Below are 21,632 nucleotides of genomic sequence, written 5' to 3'. Positions count from 1 at the left end.
CTGTAACACATGGCAACATTATTGAGAAGAGCAGTGGCGCCCACTTGTGTTAAAAAGGGGAAACGTACAAGGCTTTGAGGGCAGAAAATAACGACAATAAAATGTATATTATTGCACATTTATTAAACTGTCCACAATTGTCCTTCTTGTCTGCATAATTCTCAATTATTAAAAACTATTAACTAAGAGGTTATTTGTATTGGATTAAAGTAGCCCACTCGGTTTTAGGTTACACATTTTCATTTTTAATAAATGTGGCATTGCAAGTACAAAGTGGACATATGACCACAGACCATCAAAATATGTGGTGAATTTAGTTATTACTGAAATATACATTGCCAAAAAATGAAGAAGAAAAAACCAAACAAACAAAAGAATACATTTATTCCATGGAAATATTAAATATATTTAATACAGAGCAGCTCAAGCGCCATTTAATCACTAATATAGACTAAGCAGCAGACACTGACGTGTTAATACACTCCCACATCCCCAACCAGGAACTGTGAAAATGCATGTGTTTATATGACAAGAAGCACAATCTTTAACTTGATGAAAGTTGAAATGAGAAACTAAACATGTGGTTGGAAGTCTACTTAGACACAGTGCTCCTATGACAAAAAAATTTCAAATGAAAAGAATACAACCTTTAAGTTGCGTATGATTTTTTTGTGACTAAGTGGGAAAATACTGATACTTTTTCTCTTTGCTGTTGAGCAAGTCCATCCATTAACTCGTGACTGCAGATCAATTTTACTTTCCACTTTTGGACACCTCCTGCACGGCTTCGATCCACTCCTTTCTCTCCTCGGCAGTGGCCGCCTGCAGGAAGTAGTGCGTTTCATCAGATGTGATGATCTCAAAGAGGTTGCCATCCACGTCGTATCTTTTAGCTGTAGTTGCAGGAAGCAAGCGATTGAGAGTTGAAAAGAGAAAGAGGAAGAAGAAAGAGAACACGTGCTTCTCACCCACCGTCAGGCACGAAATCCACAGCTGTGACCACGGAACCTCGCAGATAGATGGACCCCAGGGGATCATCACCCTAAATTGGAAGTTTTTCTTTTAGTCACGCTTGTTAATTACAGCATTTAAAAGCTGATGTCGCTTATTGCAGCAAATAGTGGCCGGGGTGTTCATTTCATCAACTGCAGAAGATAAGGAGGCCTTTATGTGTACAAAGCATTTTAGGAGCAATATTGGGAACATTGGGGAATGGTCCAATTTCATCTATCTATGCCAGCAACCTATAGTGATAGGCACAATGAAATGCTCTTCTATTACATGGCAGAAGATACAATTAACCTGTGTATCCACCTTTTGCCAAAACGGAATAAAATCTTTGTGTTCAACTAAACAGGTCCAGATTTCACACTAAATTTGTGAGTAATGATGAGATCATCACTATTTCATTATATACAGTATACTTTATACTGTACCATATTTATTTAGTGTGTTGTATTTTTTTCTAATGTAAAATGCAGTGGTCCATTGAGTTACGAGTGACATGACCAACATGAGTCATTTCTTCAGTGCAGTTGCGATACGAGCCCTGCATGGTAGCAGCAAACGCAACTCACTTAACTAAGCAGCTGTTTGCCAGACAGTGAACAATTTTTTCAAAAAGGGGCTTCGAACTGTTTAAAACAACTCACAATTTAAATTATTTGTCAAACTAAACATAAAACTAAGACAATTACACATTGCGTATCGAATACAATCAAACGACTCTGTTTTAGGAATGCTAGCTTAATGCTAACACATAATGGAAAAAGCAACAGATAGGCTAACAATTAACATCGATTTACATAGTGTTACAAGCCTTTAAGCAACATATTTGGACACAAACAGTGGAGCAACACATGTGGACAGACAATATAACAATACTCAGTCATACTGTATATCTTCTTAATCCTCTGCAAAAAGCACCCAATAGTGTTGCACCTTAGTGGGTCACTGAGAGTAGTGGTGACTCTTCATTTTTATTTCTGTATGACTGTGTTATACTGCCCCTGGTAGCCAAGGTGGGCACACAAAAGGAGCAACACAATGAATTGAATTGATGCATTAAATCATGGCGCACAAGCTGATGAATTCTTTCTATTCTATTTAATCTTGCTATTCGTTATGTTGTTACTCCATGATTTTATAAAGTACAATATTATAGAGAGCTATTTTCCTTATCAAAAAAAAAAAAAAAAAAAAAAAACACTTTACAGACACATTTGTTGAGTTTTTTGGGGAGGCCGGAACAGATTAATGGCACTTCAATTAATTTTAATGGGGAAAGATGATTTGAGATACAAGTGTTTGGACTTATGAGCGTGGTCACAGAACAAATTAAACTCAGAACTCAAGGCACTATTGTACGTGCTTTAGCTCAATAAAAGTTTGGCAACACACCCGGCAGCTATTAGGGGAAGGCGACAATTTAAGGGCAAATGCAATAATTACCTTGGTGGGATCGTAATAATGCATAAAGGCAGGGTCATTCCTCAAAATAAATTTACGGACTTTCCAGTTTTTTCTCTTGTGGCCCTGTGAAGATGTTAGAGCAATTAACATCTGAATCTTTATCCAATCAAATTGTTTTTAGACTCAAATGAACGCTCTATAAAATTATTTTATTTAACTTACCTGTTTCAGCAAACAGCCTTGTTTAACGATATTCCCTCTGAACTCTTCCTTGACAAGAGTGTCCTCATCACTGGAGTAGCCTTCACAGAAGAAGCCGCTGTCAGCCTGTCACAACGTCACGCATGCATAAGTTATCACCTGCCGCAACGTTAGATACAATTACACAATCTAAGAGCTGCACCAAACAAATTACAGGATTCCACCGTGAAATATGTTCATAATTGTGGTTGTAGTTTGGAGTGGTATATCATAACACTGATCTCATGCTGAGGTAACTGGACTGTTCTGGACAACCACAATAGTCTAGTTGCTATCGATTCAATGTCCCTAGAATCATACAGAGGCTTTTCCAATATTTTTGGTCAATTTAGGTAGGATGGATGTGAACATTAGTGCTACTCAGCCTCCACTTACAGGCATTACCTTGCAAAAAATCTAAATCACCCGTAATAATGAAATGATGAATTAGTTTTGCCATTTAAAAAAAAAATTTCAATCACAGTTTAAAAATAACAAAACATTATGTTACGTTTAAAACCATATAATATTGGAATCATTCTTGCAAGCATGTATAACTTTCACCTCTGAAAACCTTAAATGAATTATACATTACACTGTGTGTTTCCAAACAAACCAACCTAGTGCATCTCAAAAACATGCATTAATTGGAGACTCTAAATTGCCCGTAGGCATGACTGTGAGTGCGAATGGTTGTTTGTTTCTATGTGCCCTGCGATTGGCTGGCAACCAGTTCAGGGTGTACCCCGCCTCCTGCCCGATGACAGCTGGGATAGGCTCCAGCACGCCCGCGACCCTAGTGAGGAGAAGCGGCTCAGAAAATGGATGGATGGATGGAGCGTTTTGTCTTTTGGACTCTTAAAGATCACCTTACTCTCACGGGTCAATGTCCACCTCCAAAGCTTGAGATACTCCGCTTACTGCTTAGACCTGTGTTTCTCAAACTCTTTACACAAAATACTATCTTAAAATACAGTACTTTACTCCCAAAGTACCACCATCCTGACAAGCATTAAAATACAGTTACAAATAATGCATCAGCTTTCATCAGTAACAAGTCAGTGTTTTTTCCCCCCGAAAAGTATATTTAGTTATTATTTAATGCCATCAACTTACAAAGTAGTAAAAAGCATCGGTCTGATCCAGGAAGATGGACTTCTCCCCGCTCACCGCTCCCTCCTTGGAAAGATCGCCAGCGGGCTGCAAGAACCCCTCGTTCAGGAGCCCCGTGGCTAACATGAGCGCCTCGGGCCTGTTCCTGGCTTTCTCTTTGGAAATGAGCCACTCCACCACCGTGGAACCTTTTTTTTTTTTTTTTTTTTTTTTTTTTTTTTAATTTTTTAGAAAGCATGATACTTCAAAGTGAAACTTTGCATAGACAAAAAAAGGAACCATGAGAAAAAGCAATGCTACCAGTGAAGCAGTGGTTGAAGATTCTGTTCTCTCGCTCCAGTTTCAACTCCTTCACGCCTTCATCTTGGTCTCTCAGCTTAGTGTACAGCTCACTAACAGACCACAAATGGAATTTAGTAGGATATAATGTGAAACTTTCCCTTTACAGTGGTGCCTTGAGATACGAATCACACAAGGTATGAGTTTTTCAAGATATGAGCAATTAATTGAATACCTTTTTGCTTTATCTTGCGAGCGCAAACTTTATAGTGGTTGTGAACTCGGTCTGATTCTGATTCTGATTCTTGTGAACTCAATGCAACTCACATCACAATAAGCAAATTTTTTGGCAAATAGTGAACAATTCATGAAAAAAGAGGGTTCAAGCAGTATAATGCCACTCCCAGTTGAGGTTTGCTGTCAAACTAAACATAAAACAGACAATTACTTTTATTACTATTATTTCAAACAACCACATAGTGTTCTGCTTAGCTTAATACTAACAAACAATGCAAAATTCTATTGGCATGCTAACGGTTAGCAATGGATATTTGAACACAAGTGGTGGTGCAACACATGTAGACAGATAATATAACAATGATTACAGGAATATATTATTTTCCTCTATGAAAAATGACTAATATTAAAGCATCTCACTGAATCAAATACAGTAGTAGTAGTAAATAGTAGTAGAGACTTTTGAAGCAAAATTCAAAACTCACCTGTTTCAAAACGTTTTTATTTAGTGTTCTTTGTTTTGTTTTTCCACTTTGTGTAAAGAGGCCTTGGGTTCTATGAAAAGCACTGTATAAATCCAAGTTAATGTTAATAATAATAATAATAATAATAATAGTGAAAGTCTCTCAACCACTTCCCCACATGGATAATAATAATAATAATAATAATAATATTAATAATAATAATAATAAGTTATTATTATTATTATTATTGGCAGCATGGTGGGCGACTGGTTAGCACATCTCCCTGTTCTGAGGACCGGGGTTCAATCCCCGGCCCCACCTGTGTGGAGTTTGCATGTTCTCCTTGTGCCTGCGTGGGTTTTCTTCGGGCACTCCGGTTTCGGTAGGTTGATTGAAGACTCTAAATTCCCTGTAGGTGTGAATGTGAGTGCGAATGGTTGTTTGTTTATATGTGCCCTGCGAATGGCTGGCGACCAGTTCAGGGTGTACACCGCCTCTCTCCCAAAGATAGCTGGGATAGGCTCCAGCATGCCCGTGACCCTAGTGAGGAGAAGCGGTGTAGAAAATGGATGGATGGATTATTGTTATTATTTTTATTATTAAGAAGTACAATTCTTCTTCACCTGTATCTGTACGACTGTATTATACTGCCTCCCGGTGGCCAAGGTGGGCACATCAGAAGGAGCAGCACAATGAATTGGATTGCAGCATTAAATCATGATGCAAAAACTGTTTCATTATTTACATTCTATTTAATTGTAAACTGTATGTGTTTATAATTTACATTATTATAGTGCTATTTTTCCTTTTCAAAAATGTCACATGACAACAAAAATGTTAAGTTGTTATGGAGGCCAGAACAGATTAATGGTACTTCCATTTATTTCATTGGGGAAAGATGATTTGAGTTACGGGCGTGTTTATGTAAAGAATTGAACTTGTATCTAAAGGCACCACTGTAGTTACTCTGTGGTTTGGTCTGTGTGTACTGTAGAGACCGTACGTCAAGTTGACCGTGTCGGGCAGGCGAATGGAGCGTCTGGTGGACCTCCTGGCGAACCTCTTGCCCCCTTGCAGGCACTGAATGGCCCTCTTGATGTCCTTCACCCACAATTCCCTCTCCTCCACGTGCGACGCTTGGAAGAAATGCTCCTGTTTCTTGTGCGTAGTGATCTTGAACACCAACTGAAGAATACAATTAACCCTCTAATTTGTATTTCTGCCGCGAGTGTGTGTATTCGACATGGACGTACTGTTCTGTTGCCACAGTCCTGACAAGGGCTGATGAGTGTGGCCCCCTTCAGGGGGATCATCCCTTTGGGAGACTGGTCTGTTTTCTTCTTGTAGAATTCCAGCCCGTCTTCAGACAGCACCACCCACACGGTAGTCCAGTAGTTCAACAGTGTGCGCTTTGAGTCGCCAAGACATGTATCACATCATTCTATTAATATTTGTACATGGTATAATCTTTTGTGCATAACTGTCAGTATAGTGATGACATCACTATCGCTAAAGACCAGATTTCGCAGTTCTGTCATTTCCCGACCACTTCCCCATTTTCAACATCTCTCTCTCAAACTTTCCAAAATGACATTGTTTTGTGTTATTGCAAGAATCCTTTTGATTTTGATCAGCTACCACAAGATAGCTGGAGTAAATTTGATCCAAATTTAAAAGATACATTTAGCAGTTTCAACTTTCTACTCGATACAATTTTAACTTTTTCCTGAAATATATAACTACTGCGGCATGGTGGACGACTGGTTAGAGCGTCAGCCTCACAGTTCTGAGGACCGGGGTTCAATCCCCGGCCCCTCCTGTGTGGAGTTTGCATGTGGGTTTTCTCCGGGCACTCCGGTTTCCTCCCACATCCCAAAAACATGCATGGTAGGTTAATTGAAAAACTCTAAATTGCCCGTAGGTGTGACTGTGAGTGCGAATGGTTGTTTCTTTGTATGTGCCCTGCGATTGACTGGCAGCCAGTTCAGGGTGTACCCCGCCTCCTGCCCGATGATAGCTGGGATAGGCTATTTCAACTTGTTACGGCAATATTCCCTTGTAATCTAAGAGTTCTCTTTCTGTCATTTTATTCCTGCAAGAAGAAGCGATTGTACGGAGCCAATGCACCAGTGCAATATAGAAGGTCTTTTAACTAAAGGTTGTCACACGTAAAACTAAACACAAGCTGCCTCGTGATTATAAATGTGTAATTGTTGACGGTTACTTTGGAACAGAAGGTACACAAATTGCCTTGAGTCACATTCTGCTTCACGAAGACTGCTCATATGTGGTAGCCTACTCGGGTCTAGAGTAATTCTATGACAGTTGCCTTCACTGTGCTACATTGAATTAAATGGACACCGTTTCTGTATGTGCCAAGCTATAGGCGTCAATATGAGGAAGTCACTGTTCTTACCTTTTTCACCAAGTATCCCTCTCTGATCTGTTGTGGCTCCATCACTAGTCTGTTGCTTCTCTGCAACCTCTGTGCTTCTTTGCAGAGCTGATGCACTGACTTTTCTCTCACATTTTTTTGGTTTTCTTCAAATGCAGCTGTCCGCTTGTTATCAAACCACAGACAGCCAAGTGAGAAGGAAGTGGCAGGGTGTGTATGTGACACATGAGCCGGCCATCTACTTCCTCTTTTTGTGCGGTGTCATCAGCTGACATTTCTATAAATTACTTGGCTTTTGACATTTTTTGGAACATGACTCATTTTACAAATGTTGCTTATCTATGTTCTACATTCCCCCCCTTCATATCACGTGCATTTATGCTTTATTACTGTATAGTCCAACTTTTGAACTCTTTGACTCTTTTGTGTCAATAGTCTCTTCCTCCTATGATGAAAAGGCTCTTTTTTTTAGTTTTGGGGGTCATGACTAATGTGTTTGGAATAGTTGATTATTCCTTTATGGGTGACAAAAGACTAAATTTAGCGATGCATGCATCTGCTGACTTAAGTCTGGGTCAAAGGTTACTGTTTAATTGATTGCTCATGAGACATCTTTGTACGAGTGCGTAAACTAACGAGAACAAAAGTAAAATGACTGAAAAAATGTGTGCTACAAGTAAAAAAGTATGAATATAAATTAATATTTTTCTGGTGCTTTAATACTGCAATACTAAAATTTAAATAAAAACAAATTTTAAAAAAGTATTGACATGTTAGTCATATGCACAAGTACCTTACAAATCATATGTATTAAAATGGTAACTTAAAAAAAGCATTCCCAGGACCATAGTGAGGATAAGTGATATAGAACATTGATGGATGGATTTAAAAAATCAAAAAAAACATTCATCCTGTAGTTTCCTATCGCTTCAAATGTTATCATTCACTGGTGCTTCACAGTAAAAACTTCATAAGCATGGTTAAGGAAAAGGCAACTAATAAAGTAAGAAGCATTAAAATGTTAGTTATTATCACATGAACAATAAAATAGTATTAGAAATTAGTGAAAAAAGTATTAAATCAATTTTCCTTTTGCTTCAAACGTGTAATAAACAAAACAAGACAAGACAAGACAAAACAAAAAAACTATGTACTAATAAAGAAATAATATGTAATATTGTCTCTATGGTGCCTCAGTAAACGTGAAATATGAAATAAAATCATCCACGCACTCCTGAGTTGCAGATACTTTTCTGCCGAGAGGCCTGAAATCAGGTCTTTTGAATTTCTCGAGCTTATCTACGTCGCTAGCGAAGATCTCCGCCTTCCCTCTCTGCTCCGTGCCAGCGCTGTCAACATAACAAACACATGTGCACTAACAAGTGGGTCTTCTACACGGAGGCAACCATCGGAGGAAAGGGGGCGGAACCTAGCCAAATATGGATAAAGCTGATACTAAACTGGGTCAAACACAAGTACCAGTCAGAGGGGCCTTGACAAAACCAAGAAGTTTTTTTTTTCAATAAAATTGACACTTTTATATGAAGTCCAAGTCATTGATGGTGTAGTGGTACACTCGCCTGACTTTGGTGCGGGCAGCGTGGGTTCAGTTCCCACTCAGTGACGGTGTGAATGTGGGTGCGAATGGTTGTCCGTGTCTATATGTGCCCTGCGACTGACTGGCGACCAGTTCAGCGTGTAGTCCGCCTTTCGCCCGAAGTCTGCTGGGATAGGCTCCAGCGCCCCGCGACCCTAACCAGGATAAGCGGTGTTGAAAATGGATGGATGGATATTAAGTCCATGTTAGAGAGTCATTCTATGGAGATCTAAAATACAGGACCTTTAAAGTGTTAGTCATAAGCAGATGAACATTACAATCATTTGGATTAAAATGATATCCTACTGTATTTCTTTTAATTTCTGCAAACCTGTTATTTCTGGTGATTTAATAGTGTAAAAAGTACAAAATAAAAGAGAAATAAAAGTTAAAATAAAAAAATGCTGACTAAGAATTACCATTAAAATCTCAGTCATTAGTACATTAGTATTAAAATGATTTTTACTCAAAAAATATTGTTCATGTATTTTGCTTTGTCTTGAAACTTAAGTGGTTCTTTAGTACAAAAAAATATCTAAAAAAAAGGTTAAAATGTTAATTGTATTATAATGAGTTATATTAAAAATGTCACCTCTATTTTCGTGTTGCTGCGGTTTTACTGGTGCTTTGATAGTTGACAAATGATAATAAATGTAATTTCAGGTTCAAAATGCATTGTACTATAACTATTTACACGTGAAATAATTGCACATTAATGATCCCCCCAAACCGAATTGTAGTTATTGTAACGCCGTTGATGCTCCTCTAGAGGTCGCCATTAAATATTGCTCTTGGCGCACATTTGAACGTGATGGATCCATCCATCCATCCATTTTCTGAGCCGCTTCTCCTCACTCGGGTCGCGGGGGTGCTGGAGCCTATCCCAGCTGTCATCGGGCAGGAGGCGGGGTACATCCTGAACTGGTTGCCAGCCAATCGCAGGGCACATCGAAACAAACAACCATTCGCACTCACAGTCATGCCTACGGGCAATTTAGAGTCTCCAATTAATGCATGTTTTTGGGATGTGGGAGGAAACCGGAGTGCCCAGAGAAAACCCACGCAGGCACGGGGAGAACATGCAAACTCCACACAGGCGGGGCCGGGGATTGAACCCGGGTCCTCAGAACTGTGAGGCTGACGCTCTAACCAGTCGGCCACCGTGCCGCAACGTGATGGATACTATTATTAATTTTTTTCTTTTTTTTCTAAGTGTTAGCTGTGGGAGGTGAAACCCAAAAACCGCCTTTGGTGACGTGACCAGTTCCGTCACATTTTCAAGGCATTCATAAAAGAGGGCATTTGGCCTACATTGAAAGCCTGACCAGGGCGTGCGAAATTGCGATTAAAACTTAATTACTATACAGTACAGCCCTTGGGTCTTGGGGATAAGACGTCACTGCAGGCGAGCAGGATGCTCATTTTATGTACACTCAACGCAAGACTTGTCCCAGTCTTCCCCATTGACGTCAATGGACTTGCCTGACGTGCTTAGAGTGGCGAGCCATTCTTATATCCCGCCTCTTCAAGCTTCTGATTGGTCCTGGTGGAATTAATCCCCGCCTACTATCGTGGGAGCTCTTCTCTCATTGGTGTTTGAGGCGACAGGGATTTAACGCAGCCGGCCGGGCACAAAGGGATCACGAACAAAAACAAAGAAGGCTGCACGTCACACACCGGGCCAGCTTTCATTGAAACACAACGTAGCTCAAAGCTGCTGCATCGATGAAATAGCTACACAAGCGAATACTGTGGATATTACGTTTTTTTCTGGTACGTACATGCAATTTTCACGTGATTTATGTCACTCTGTCAACTCATATTTTTATATATTGCCTATTCGTGTCGAATCAACCAATTATATCATGATAACAATTGTTTGCATATGATAAAAGTTCTATCTGGACAGGCCACAGCCCTCAGAATTCTATTTGTAGTTTGTAGTTTAAGCTGTGTTTTGCAGCAGCTGTTGTTTTGCCATCAGCAGACTGCAGATAAAGAAGGCACGTGAGAGAAGAATGGTGGCCTTTCATAGTAAGTCCTATATACAAAAAACTAAAACAAAAAAAACCAAGCTCCCCAGTAAGTTAACGGAGGGAATTATGATGCACATTAATGGATGGAAAAATACCAAACTAGCCTATGAGTAAATGTTGATGTGTACTGTACTGTTACTGTGAATGCAGGACATAACTAACAAATTGACCTGATCGTATCTGACCTCATATTGAGTCCAGCCTTTTGTCATAAGCTAGTGAGTGACCAGCTCGTGTCCCACTTACAAGCTGCAATGGAACATGCTTTTAAAGTGGAACAAACAACTTGCCTCCATTAAGTAGGGCTTAAGAATCAAAGCAGCACATGTGGCAATGGTACAGCTCACTCCAAATCAAGCTAATGTTTGGACCTTTTATTGTGCAACCTCCAAAGTAGACAACAATCCGGTGCAGGTCATTAGTCTCCCTGCAGTTTTATCATAAATAACGGGATTTGAATTCATCTGGGGGGAAAAAAAAAAAAAGCCCATCTTTTTCAGGCACTACCAACCAGCGGCCGATCATGTGAATGGATGGGAACAACTAATCAAATGTGTACTCAACCTTTGAACAACATGCAGAGGAAGGAAGGTCACTTCACAAAAATTAGATGCAGCTTTTTGGTGTTGGTGTCCATTCGGTCCTCTTATCAACGTTAGCCATATTGTACTGAGCAGCCACGACAGAGACTCACGACGGACCAACTTAGTGCTTTGGTCCTTTATTTGCGGGGACATGTGCCAGTGACTATTTTAATTATTACTAGAGTTGACTCGATCAGATCACATGATGGGAAATTAGGGCCCGGAGGCCGATGGTGTAATTTTCATCTTATCGGTATGGCGAGATGATGACTTATTTTCATCATTTTTAAAGGTCATAAAGTGAGAAAATAATCCTGATGTCAAAAGATATTGCCAAATGGATATTAAACAGTATAACCTTGCAAGTTCATGTGGTGGTGTGAAAAATACGAGGCAGAAAACCACATCCACACGAGGGCTGGGATTGGACAAAAATGTTTGTCATTTATTCAAGCTGCAACTTTTTAAGACCGTTTTGTCTGTACAGCACTTTTTGTTTATACACGAACCAAAAAAGGAGACCACACATTACCAAACATTACTAGGTGAGCTGATTGATGAAACAAAAGAGGAGCTATGCATCAGTTAGTTTAGCAAGTGTTCTCATCAAGTGGCACCCTATCAAAAGTGCTCCCCGATGACGTCGCTTCTCGGCAACTCACAGTACCCAAACGATGGTTACAGACACTTCAGGTTTCATTGTTTGAAGTGGAGTTAAGCGTTCTAGTTTTTATTCTCCAATGTAGGTAGCACTGTGTGAAATATATTTATTGACTATCTAAGATTTTTATTTTATTTTTTTGCACTAAGTGGAAATTCAGAATGTTGTTTTCTTTTAATATTTTAGTTTGCTGTTTGTTGTACACTTCTGTGGTGGCGATAGGAAAAGCACAAAGGTCAAGAAAAAGCAAAATGTCGTCAATGGGAGTTACTCTTTTAGAAGAAGCTGAAGTCTCATCTGTTCCTCCATGCATCCATGTGACTTTAAACTCTTATTTGCATCCTCTTACAGCAGAGCCATTTTATGCCACTTTGCCCCGCATTTTTCCCCGGATGGATAGCGGGTCCACGTCTCCTCCCTCCTCCGTGGTGGCCGGCCCCTCCAGCCTGTGGCGCCTGGCCGAGAGGCGAGCGCGCAAGGCGGGCTCTGGGAACATCTTCAGCAACGTGAACGTTTGGCAGCTCCAGAGACTTTTCAGGGCAGCCGGTGACCAGGATGCGGAGCAGAGGGCCCAGCTGGTTTGGGCACACAGGGATGAGACTGAGCTGGCCCAGGCCTTGGTGGGACTCAGGACCCGGAGTCACCGCAGAGGCTTGAGGACTAACAGGAGGGACGTACTGGGCACACACTGGCTGCGGGCCTTCAATCATCTCAGGTATAATTAGTCTGATATAGTGGCACAGTAAACCCATGCTATTTGTAGAGGATACGGGCTAATGCCTAGATCAGACTACAGGATTTTAGCCCGATGTTGGCCCGATTGGCTATTGCGGGCGATTTCCCAGGCCTGACATATTTTGCCGGGAATGACAAAACTTCTTGTAGTTTGACATAATCCACGACCAATGATTTGGTCCTATAGTTTCCCATAGTTTAAACCACCAAAATACCACAAACAATGATCCCCGAAACACTCATTTCAAACTCATCTTACATTACCCTTAAAAATCAAAACTGTACTGGAAGTACATGTCTATGCGACAAAGACTGTCTGTAACTAACACTAACAACCCAGACTAAACTGGGCTCCTCCCTGGTATACAAAAATGTTAGTCTCTCAGTCAAGATGGATCACCTCAAAATACTTCTTTGACACCAACTACTACTTCCCTATTAGCAAGGGCTTTGCACCACCTTGTGGCATTTTGGAGTATTATTGAAAGAGCTGAAAGTTTTCAGCAAATATGTGGTGATAGGTTCCTCAGAAAAAAACATGAAAAGGTGAATAGTGATCTGTAAATACAGTGTGCAGGGGTTCATACCATGAAGATTATTTTTTTAAAGTTCTGTTCATATTTACATTCATATGATTGGCATGTTATTCACACAAAAATGGTTTCCTTTCATTTAGGATTGGAGAGGGCTTCCCAAGCAGTCAGGAGAAGTACTCTGGTGACGAGACGGATTCAGAGGCTGCAGCTCACAGCAGCGAAGATCCACATCAGCACGCTACAACTGAGCTAACAGGAGGAACTACAGGGGCCTCAGTGGTACTAAATGAGAGTCGAGGCCTCAGAAGGTCATCCGAGAGACCGCCTCGAACTGGTTCAGGCCCTCGAAGCGGTGGCGAGAGCGACCCTGAGAGATACCTCCACAGAATACAACACTGACTATATGAAGAAATCAAAGAAACTTAGATCCAGAACATGTTTGATTAACTTATAGTAGGTGCAATGTGTACACTAATAGGTGGCATTATAGCAGCACCACAGTTTGTCCTCGATTTATGAAAACTGAGCACAGTGAACTCGTTTGTGCAGTGGCGTAAGAAGAATACGTCGTCATGGGGCTAAAGAAGGCACATTCAAACACTGTCGTACTTACTGTTTTTTATTTGTTTTAGATTTATGGCCTACAACTGTGTTTTTTTTTATACAAAATATTTACTCTAATTATGACTTGACTACGACATTAGTGATAGACTATGGTGTGTTTCGACTTGTGGAACTCCGTCGTACGTCGAACATCTCTTTTAAACAGCATACAAAACATTAATAAATGTATTGTTGGGATGGAAAGAACCCTTTTACATGTACAACCCCATTTCCAATGAAGTTGGGACGTTGTGTTAAACAAATAAAAACAATACAATGATTTGCAAATCATGTTCAACCTATATTTAATTGAATACACTAGAAAGACAAGCTATTTAATGTTCAAACTGATAAATCAGAATCTTTATTTGAAAACTACTGTTTTTAGCAAATAATAATTAACTTATTTACTGGCTGCAACACGTTCAAGAGGCTGGGACAGGTGGCAAAAAAGACTGAGAAAGTTGAGGAATGCTCATCAAACAGCTGTTTGGAACATCACACAGGTGAACAGGCTAATTGGGAACAGGTGAGTACCATGATTGGGTATAAAAGATGCTTCCCTGAATTGCTCAGTCATTCACAAGCAAAGATGGGGCAAGGTTCACCTCTTTGTGAACAAGTGCGTGAGAAAATAGTCAAAACAGTTTAAGGACAATGTTCCTCAACGTACAATTGCAATGAATTTAGGGATTTCATCATCTACGGTCCATAGTATCATCAAAAGGTTCAGAGAATTTGGAGAAATCACTGGATGTAAGCGGCAAGGCCGAAAACCAACATTGAATGCCCGTGACCTTCGATCCCTCAGGCGGCACTGCATCAAAAACCGACATCAATGTGTAAAGGATATCACCACATGGGAACAGGAACACTTAAGAAAACCAATGTCAGTAAATACAGTTCAGCGCTACATCCGTAAGTGCAACTTGAAACTCCACTATGCAAAGCAAAAGCCATTTATCAACAACACCCTGAAACGCCGCCAGCTTCACTGGGTCCGAGCTCATCTAAGATAGACTGATGCAAAGTGGAAAAGTGTTCTGTGGTCCGACGAGTCCACATTTCAAATTGTTTTTGGAAATTGTGGACGTTGAGGAAAAGAACCATCTGGACTGTTATGGACGCAAAGTTCAAAAGCCAGCATCTGTGATGGTATGGGGCTGTGTTGTGCCAATAGCATCTGTGAATGCACCATTAATGTTTTGAAGAAACCTATGCTGCCATCCAAGCAACGTCTTTTTCATGGACGCCCCTGCTTATTTCCGCAAGACAATGCCAAACCACATTCTGCATGTGTTACAACAGCATAGCTTCGTAGTAAAAGAGTGCCGGTTCTAGACTGGCCTGCCTGCAGTCCAGACCTGTCTCCCATTGAAAATGTGTGGCGCATTATGAAGCGTAAAATACAACAACGGAGACTCCGGACTGTTGAACATCTCAAGCTGAAGCTGTACATCAAGCAAGAATGGGAAAGAATTCCACCGACAAAGCTTCAACAATTAGTGTCCTCATTTCCCAAACGTTTATTGAATGTTGTTAAAAGAAAAGGTGATGTAACACAGTGGTAAACATGACCCTGTCCCAGCTTTTTTGGATCGTGTTGCAGCCATAAAATTCTAAGTTAATGATTATTTGCTAAAAAGAATAAAGTTTATCAGTTTGAACATTAAATATCTTGTCTTTGTAGTGTATTCAATGAAATATAGGTTGAACGTGATTTGCAAATCATTGTATTCTGTTTTTATTTATGTTTACCACAACGTCCCAACTTCATTTGAATCGGGGTTTTATGTCACCAACCTTATCAAATACTAAGTGTAATGTTTAAGCCTTTCATAATAAAGTGTTTGTATTTACTATATTGTTTTGTCTTAACGTTTGCATTTCCATTAATTTTAAGGAGGAAAAGTATGAATTTGTTTCAAATGCCAGGGTTAAAAGTACTGAAGAAAAATTCCAGCATTCAAATTGGTTGCAGGTTTATGATCATGTTAATCTCAGCTACATTTTGTGCTGAAGCAGAAGTATTAACTCTGATAACAAACCATTTGTTTTGTGTAGATGTTCTGCACAGCAAACTTTATTGTGCCACTACAGTCTTGTTTACACGTGCAAGATTCACAGGTAACAAGTACAAGTGGGAGTTCTGTAAACACTCACTGGACTCCTCATGAGGTGCATCTCATGTACTTTAGTGTTACTGAGGATGTATTTTTCAGTAGCATGCAATCGCATCATCCTCAGAGCTGTTCCTCATCGCTTTACTGTTAATGTACATTTTGTTACATGAGAGCGTCACATTATAACGGTATGATGCAGTACAGTTTTCCTGCCAAGTACACCCACAATAAATACATTGTTCAATGATATTTCTGACAATGTCAATCGAAACTAGTTGCTTGTTTCTAGCTGGAAGGTTGAAGACATCCTCGTCGACCGGAAGCGGCCAATGCTTTGTCTGACGTCCATCTGCAATGCTCATACAACTCGCGAGATGGCGATAGTGTTTTTTTTTTTTTTTGCATTTAAAAGGGCAGACAGTCAAATGAAGTTCATACTTGTTTGTTATAGACCTTTAAATCGAGCGTATTTAACAGCAGAAAAGACTTTTATTTATGTATTTATTTATTTATTTTTACCCCCCCATGTGTGTTATTTTCTGCCTGTCCAACCAAACAGACGAATACATGGAGATGGATAATGAGTTGCAAAGTTTTGATCTCAGATTCAGACAGTCTGAATAATATACTGACTTAAAAACTGACCTTAAAGAGACATGTATTAATATTATATTTCAGAAAATGTCTTACGCGTACCAATACTTAACATCTTAACCCCGTTATTTATTTATTGAGGAGACCCCACACATACTGACGAGCATGCTTATTGCTCTTATAGTATGTGGTGACACAGTGATACCTTCACTGACAAACCAATCTGGGTGGTACCAAAACTGACCTGGTACAGTGGTGTCTTAATTTACAAGTTAAATTTGTTCCGTGACCACACTCGTAACTCAAAATGCTTGCATCTGATATATCACCTTTAAGACATTGAAATGAAGCGAAATGCCATTAATCTGTTCCATCCCCCTTAAAAACACAACCAAAAATATTTGTTTGTAATATAGAAAAGTAGATCTCTACAGTATTGTACTTTATATAAACATACTTCATTCAATGGAATGGAAAAAAGAGTTTTTGCATCATGATCATTCAATGAATTCTTCTGATGTGTGCACCCTGGCCTCCAGGGAGCAGTATAATGCATACACAATAAATACACGAAGAAGTCAGTCACAGCTGCTCAGTCAAAGAAGGAAGAGTAGTAGTAGTAGTAGTAGTTGGAGAAGCTTGGCTCATCTGCTAACTAGAGTGTGGGTGCAAACGTTTTGTGGCAAAGGACCTGTGAGATACGTTATGCAAACAGCCAAGCATGGCCACTACAACCATAATATGCCAACATAAAAAGAACTAACCCTTCAGTAACATTCTATTGTATTCGCTGGTTGGGGGTGGTGGTAGGGGCATTACATTTTAAAAGACATCTGAGTTATTGCATTTATACCGCGATGACCTTGTTGAGCTCAATTTATTAGTTTCGGGTTTTACGGCAAGTCATCAAACTTCGCTGCTGTGTTCCGCCAACACGCAATGACGAAACTCACATACAGTATTGTGCATTTTATCGGCACCCACCTGTCTAGTATACGGTACAATGTGGTTACCATCCGTCAAACTCTCGAGGACAAGTTTGCTATTGAAGGACACCTGGAAATGGCCAGAATGACCTTGAAATGGACCCTTCAAATCAAAATGGCAGCCGTCACCTTGTATGCTCTGGACTTCCAAAAATGACTAATGGTCTTGACACGCTTGACATTTAGGCTACATGTAATGTACTTCTAATGCCACATGATGTAATGTTAGCGGTACATCACAGTTGGGTAATTTTCCCCCACCAAATTCTGTTCAAGCAAGCTAATACAGGTTTATTTCTATAGTTGCCTAACAAAAAGCTAAACAGCGTAATTTCACACCAGGTATTTGATCCATGAATCAACCAATGAATTTCCAGAGACATCCACTTCTACACTTGTTTTGACTCTTCCAGTCTTTCTCACAGTGACACCCTCAGCTCAGTGCCCAGTGGAAAAAATACTGAAACACTGAACAGCAGGACATGTACATTCAAAGGTTTAGAGAAGGTCAAATTAAGTTCACCTGTAAATGTTATAGTCCATTTTAGTTTCATCCTGAAACTTCACCCAAAAGCTGACTAACAATGATTTTTTGTGAGTAGTGTGTATTAATAATAATATAAAGAATTCACCAGATGTCCTCATCAGTTTCCTTCTGTTCCCAATGGGTGGCCCTTGTGTTTTGGGACACACAGACATCTGCCGACTACTTGAGCCCTAATGCTGAAAAGCCTGTCTATGAGGTAATCCTTCTCAACTTCCCTAATTTTGGATGCAGTCTGTTAGTCAGTCACACACTCCCTGGAATAATGATTTAAATATTGCACATGACAATTTGACTGATGATGGCACTGTGATGACGTGTCATCTAAATCTACGCAAGACACATTCTTCACTGTTAGCGCTATGGAAGAGTGAGAGGCACACTTGGAATGATTCAGTGATAGCAGCACAGCACAAATTAAGAGAAATTAAGGAATAAATCAAAGCTTGCATGGTGGTAACTAAATCTTGAATTAAAGTGTTTGCTGGAGAAAAACAATTTTAATTCTGTACTTTCTTCATAGCATAGAACATTTCAATATCCAAAATACATTATTTTATTTAATATTGGCTACCATATATTGTGAGAAGGCAGCACGGTGGTTGACTGGTTAGAGCGTCTGCCTCACAGTTCTGAGGACTGGAGTTCAATCCCCGGCCCCGCCTGTGTGGAGTTTGCATATTCTGCGTGGGTTTTCTCCGGGCACTCCGGTTTCGGTATCCACGCGGGGATTGACCAATAGTATACAATTGTGAAAAAAATATGAACTTGACCAAAGTTGTCTATAGGAGGTTTCTGCCTGACAGTCATGATATATACTATTTTTGCCTGGCAGTGTGACAGGATATTTTTCAAATTTATTCCATTGTTATTATTATCATCATCATCATTATATTGTACTAATGTAGTGGCAATGCTGTGCACTCTGTCTGTTCATTAACTGCTGATAGCAGCTGCAATGACTGCTCAATGTCACCAATATATTTTAGTGGTATTAATGATGCAGCAATGGTGAGCACATCAGAGCCAGGAAGTTCGGTATGCATGTCCCTCCCCATCCTCCTTTGAGGTCTCTGCTTTCCATCATTTTCATTCTTTTCTCCCCCTTGATCTTATTGATACCTTCGCTCCTCACTCCAATAAACATCTAATCAACAGCACGGGAGATCAGATCACAGCAGGATGATGGATCAAGGAATCATTTACTGCTTTGCTCAACACATAGAAGTGACTCTTTTGGGTGATAGAGGGCAAAATGATGAGCTCTCCGTTTTACGCCATGAGTCCACAGTTTGCGCCTGATAAGAACCAGATCACCGTTAAGATTGGAATTTATCACAGCTTTTCATAATTTGGTACTCAAATGAGAAGATTATTTAACACTCACTAGTCAGTTGACAATTACAGACTATCAACTTGAAACCTAAAAAAAGGATTAGATTTGTGTTGTCTGTTGTAAATCTGCCTGACCTGACTCTAAAAGCACACTAACCTTAGCGTGAGGAAGTTATGACTGTTGTTCTTGGATACAACACGGATAGTTTTATTTTTAAAATACAGTGTTAGTTTTATATTATTTTTATGATGACATTTTGAATCAAGCAAGCTGCTGTCGGTGGACCAATGATGTTTGTCCATGCTTTTCAGTATTGCTTCCTGATGAGACTCATTATGATTTTATGGGCATCCCTGGCAAATGGCTTATTCTACTATTTAGGCATGGCAACATTATTGAGAGAAATCAGACATGTCAATGCACTGAAATCTTTGGAGAACTGTAATACAACTGCTATTGATACTATTACTACTATAGTGAAACTGTAACTGTTGTGGCTATTTGGGGTGCGATATATATTTTGATTCATTGTATTATTATTTCCATTGATAAACTTTTGGTACAGCAACATCAGATATCACAAGTATGAAATCAAATGTCCAATAAAAATACAACAGGTTACAGTGATGACTGTGAAAATAGGCAAACTATCTCTTCTTCACTTTGTTTTTTCCCCAATATATGGATTATCGCATAATTGCAAAGTCATGATTTTATTGTTATGAAAATAATTAAACCGGCGCTAGACCCTAGTGAAGATAAGCAGTCGTAGATAATGGATGGATCGGTATTTACAGTATATATCACAATTATATAACGGTGTTACTTTGTGTTTAGGGCCTTTCTCACTGACTGAGACGTCGGCGTGACTTGGCACAGCGGGATACGAAAATTTTGCTTGCGCTCTCACCAAGGCAAAGTCGCGTGGGAAAACAATTAGCCAAACGACGTCTCTGCGACATCACGGCACAGTCCCAGGTGTATAATAGATGGCCAGGAGGGACACTATATTTGATAGAATCTTCACTATTTAAATATAAAAATATACTGTATATAAAGTAATGAATCAAATATATCTCATGACATACAGGATCACTGCCAGGCAAACAGATGGTAGTTGTGAACTTACGTGAGTATTTTTTTTATGTAAACACAAGCATAATGTAAACAATAAAATAGCATGAAATGACATTTCTAATTCAAACTTTTTATCTTTGTAAATAAAAAAATAATTGCACACAAATGTAAATATGTAAAGGCACAATAAAATAACTTAAACCACTCAGGGCTCTAAGTCACGTGGTGTATTCGCAGTGATTCTCAACTGGTTGTTCAAGACCCAAAAGTGAAGAAATTACAAGTATTCTTATTTAGATTTTTCTGTTACAGCAAAGAGGCGTACCAAGTTCCCACATGGAACATATTAGGTACAGAAGGTGTAGCTGTCTCTTGCTAGAAGTTAGGAGAAAATGTTTTGTTTAAAAATAGCCACTGACAGCCTGTACTGTATATAGCAAAGCAAAGCAAATTAATTTCTTTAGCGCTTTTCATACACAAGGTGGCTCAATGTGCTTTACATGATTCAAAGCTTTAAAAATACATCAAAATATATTTTCAAATGCTTCTTCTGATTAGTTTGATGTAGCCTACTGCCAAAAGTGGGTCACGACTGGAACAAAATGCGTCGCCACGGAGAAGTTGCCGTAAAGTAGCGGCTCTCTTTGAATTTCATTGTCATTTGTCACTCTTTGAACGTGGGAGGCCGCGTCATGTGTATGCAGGCCACAAACGTCTTGCACGAGAGCAGGGCTTAAGCAATCAAGTGTTGATGAGAAAGTGAGCAGGAATTCAGGGGCTGTTTTACACCAGTTTTGCTGCAGGGTTCAATCTGGGCCAATGCGTTTTGTCTGAGGGGCACAGTTTTAAACACACACTTACACGCACACACACATCTGTCTCTGTTCATGGAGTCACGCAATGGGGCGGCACATCACTCATTGTTATTCCTTCCTCTGTGTCACAGTGTGCCTTTGTTCATATTTCCAGCTCAGATGCTCGGTACTTTCAAAGGTCCCAGAAAAAGAGAGAGAGAAAAAAGGCAAAACATACAGTATGTGCACCCTTGCCTCTCTGGTGAGCATCAGATGTCATTTAACA

The 21,632-nt window shown here is 39.7% G+C and overlaps 2 protein-coding genes across 6 annotated transcripts; one reads left to right on the top strand and one right to left on the bottom strand.

The window, feature by feature from the left end:
• Window positions 1–222: 222 nt before the first annotated feature.
• On the bottom strand, window positions 223–7,351 carry plek (pleckstrin). 3 transcript variants are annotated; one of them, XM_061790515.1, is made up of 9 exons: window positions 7,162–7,351; window positions 5,999–6,154; window positions 5,749–5,918; window positions 4,066–4,157; window positions 3,769–3,953; window positions 2,635–2,739; window positions 2,452–2,535; window positions 973–1,042; window positions 223–893 (listed from the first exon to the last, which is right to left on the bottom strand). In XM_061790515.1, the coding sequence occupies exons 1-9, from the start codon at window positions 7,201–7,203 to the stop codon at window positions 754–756; spliced, it is 1,044 nt and encodes a 347-aa protein (XP_061646499.1). In that variant the 5' UTR covers window positions 7,204–7,351; the 3' UTR covers window positions 223–753. The 3 variants fall into 3 exon arrangements, with proteins under 3 accessions (XP_061646499.1, XP_061646497.1, XP_061646500.1); XM_061790513.1 differs by having other exon boundaries at window positions 5,749–5,930; window positions 7,162–7,349; XM_061790516.1 differs by lacking the exon at window positions 2,452–2,535 and having other exon boundaries at window positions 5,749–5,930; window positions 7,162–7,350.
• Window positions 7,352–10,367: 3,016 nt separating this feature from the next.
• Window positions 10,368–15,752, top strand: avpi1 (arginine vasopressin induced 1). 3 transcript variants are annotated; one of them, XM_061790526.1, is made up of 3 exons: window positions 10,368–10,510; window positions 12,370–12,733; window positions 13,430–15,752. In XM_061790526.1, exons 2-3 carry the CDS (start codon window positions 12,411–12,413, stop codon window positions 13,686–13,688), a joined length of 582 nt encoding a protein of 193 aa, XP_061646510.1. In that variant the 5' UTR covers window positions 10,368–10,510; window positions 12,370–12,410; the 3' UTR covers window positions 13,689–15,752. The 3 variants fall into 3 exon arrangements, with proteins under 3 accessions (XP_061646510.1, XP_061646511.1, XP_061646509.1); XM_061790527.1 differs by having other exon boundaries at window positions 10,371–10,510; window positions 12,373–12,733; XM_061790525.1 differs by lacking the exon at window positions 10,368–10,510 and adding an exon at window positions 10,597–10,771.
• Window positions 15,753–21,632: the final 5,880 nt, after the last annotated feature.

Source organism: Phyllopteryx taeniolatus, chromosome 11, assembly GCF_024500385.1.
Source record: "Phyllopteryx taeniolatus isolate TA_2022b chromosome 11, UOR_Ptae_1.2, whole genome shotgun sequence".
Classification (NCBI taxonomy): domain Eukaryota; kingdom Metazoa; phylum Chordata; class Actinopteri; order Syngnathiformes; family Syngnathidae; genus Phyllopteryx; species Phyllopteryx taeniolatus.
This window is presented reverse-complemented; position numbering and strand designations above follow the sequence as displayed.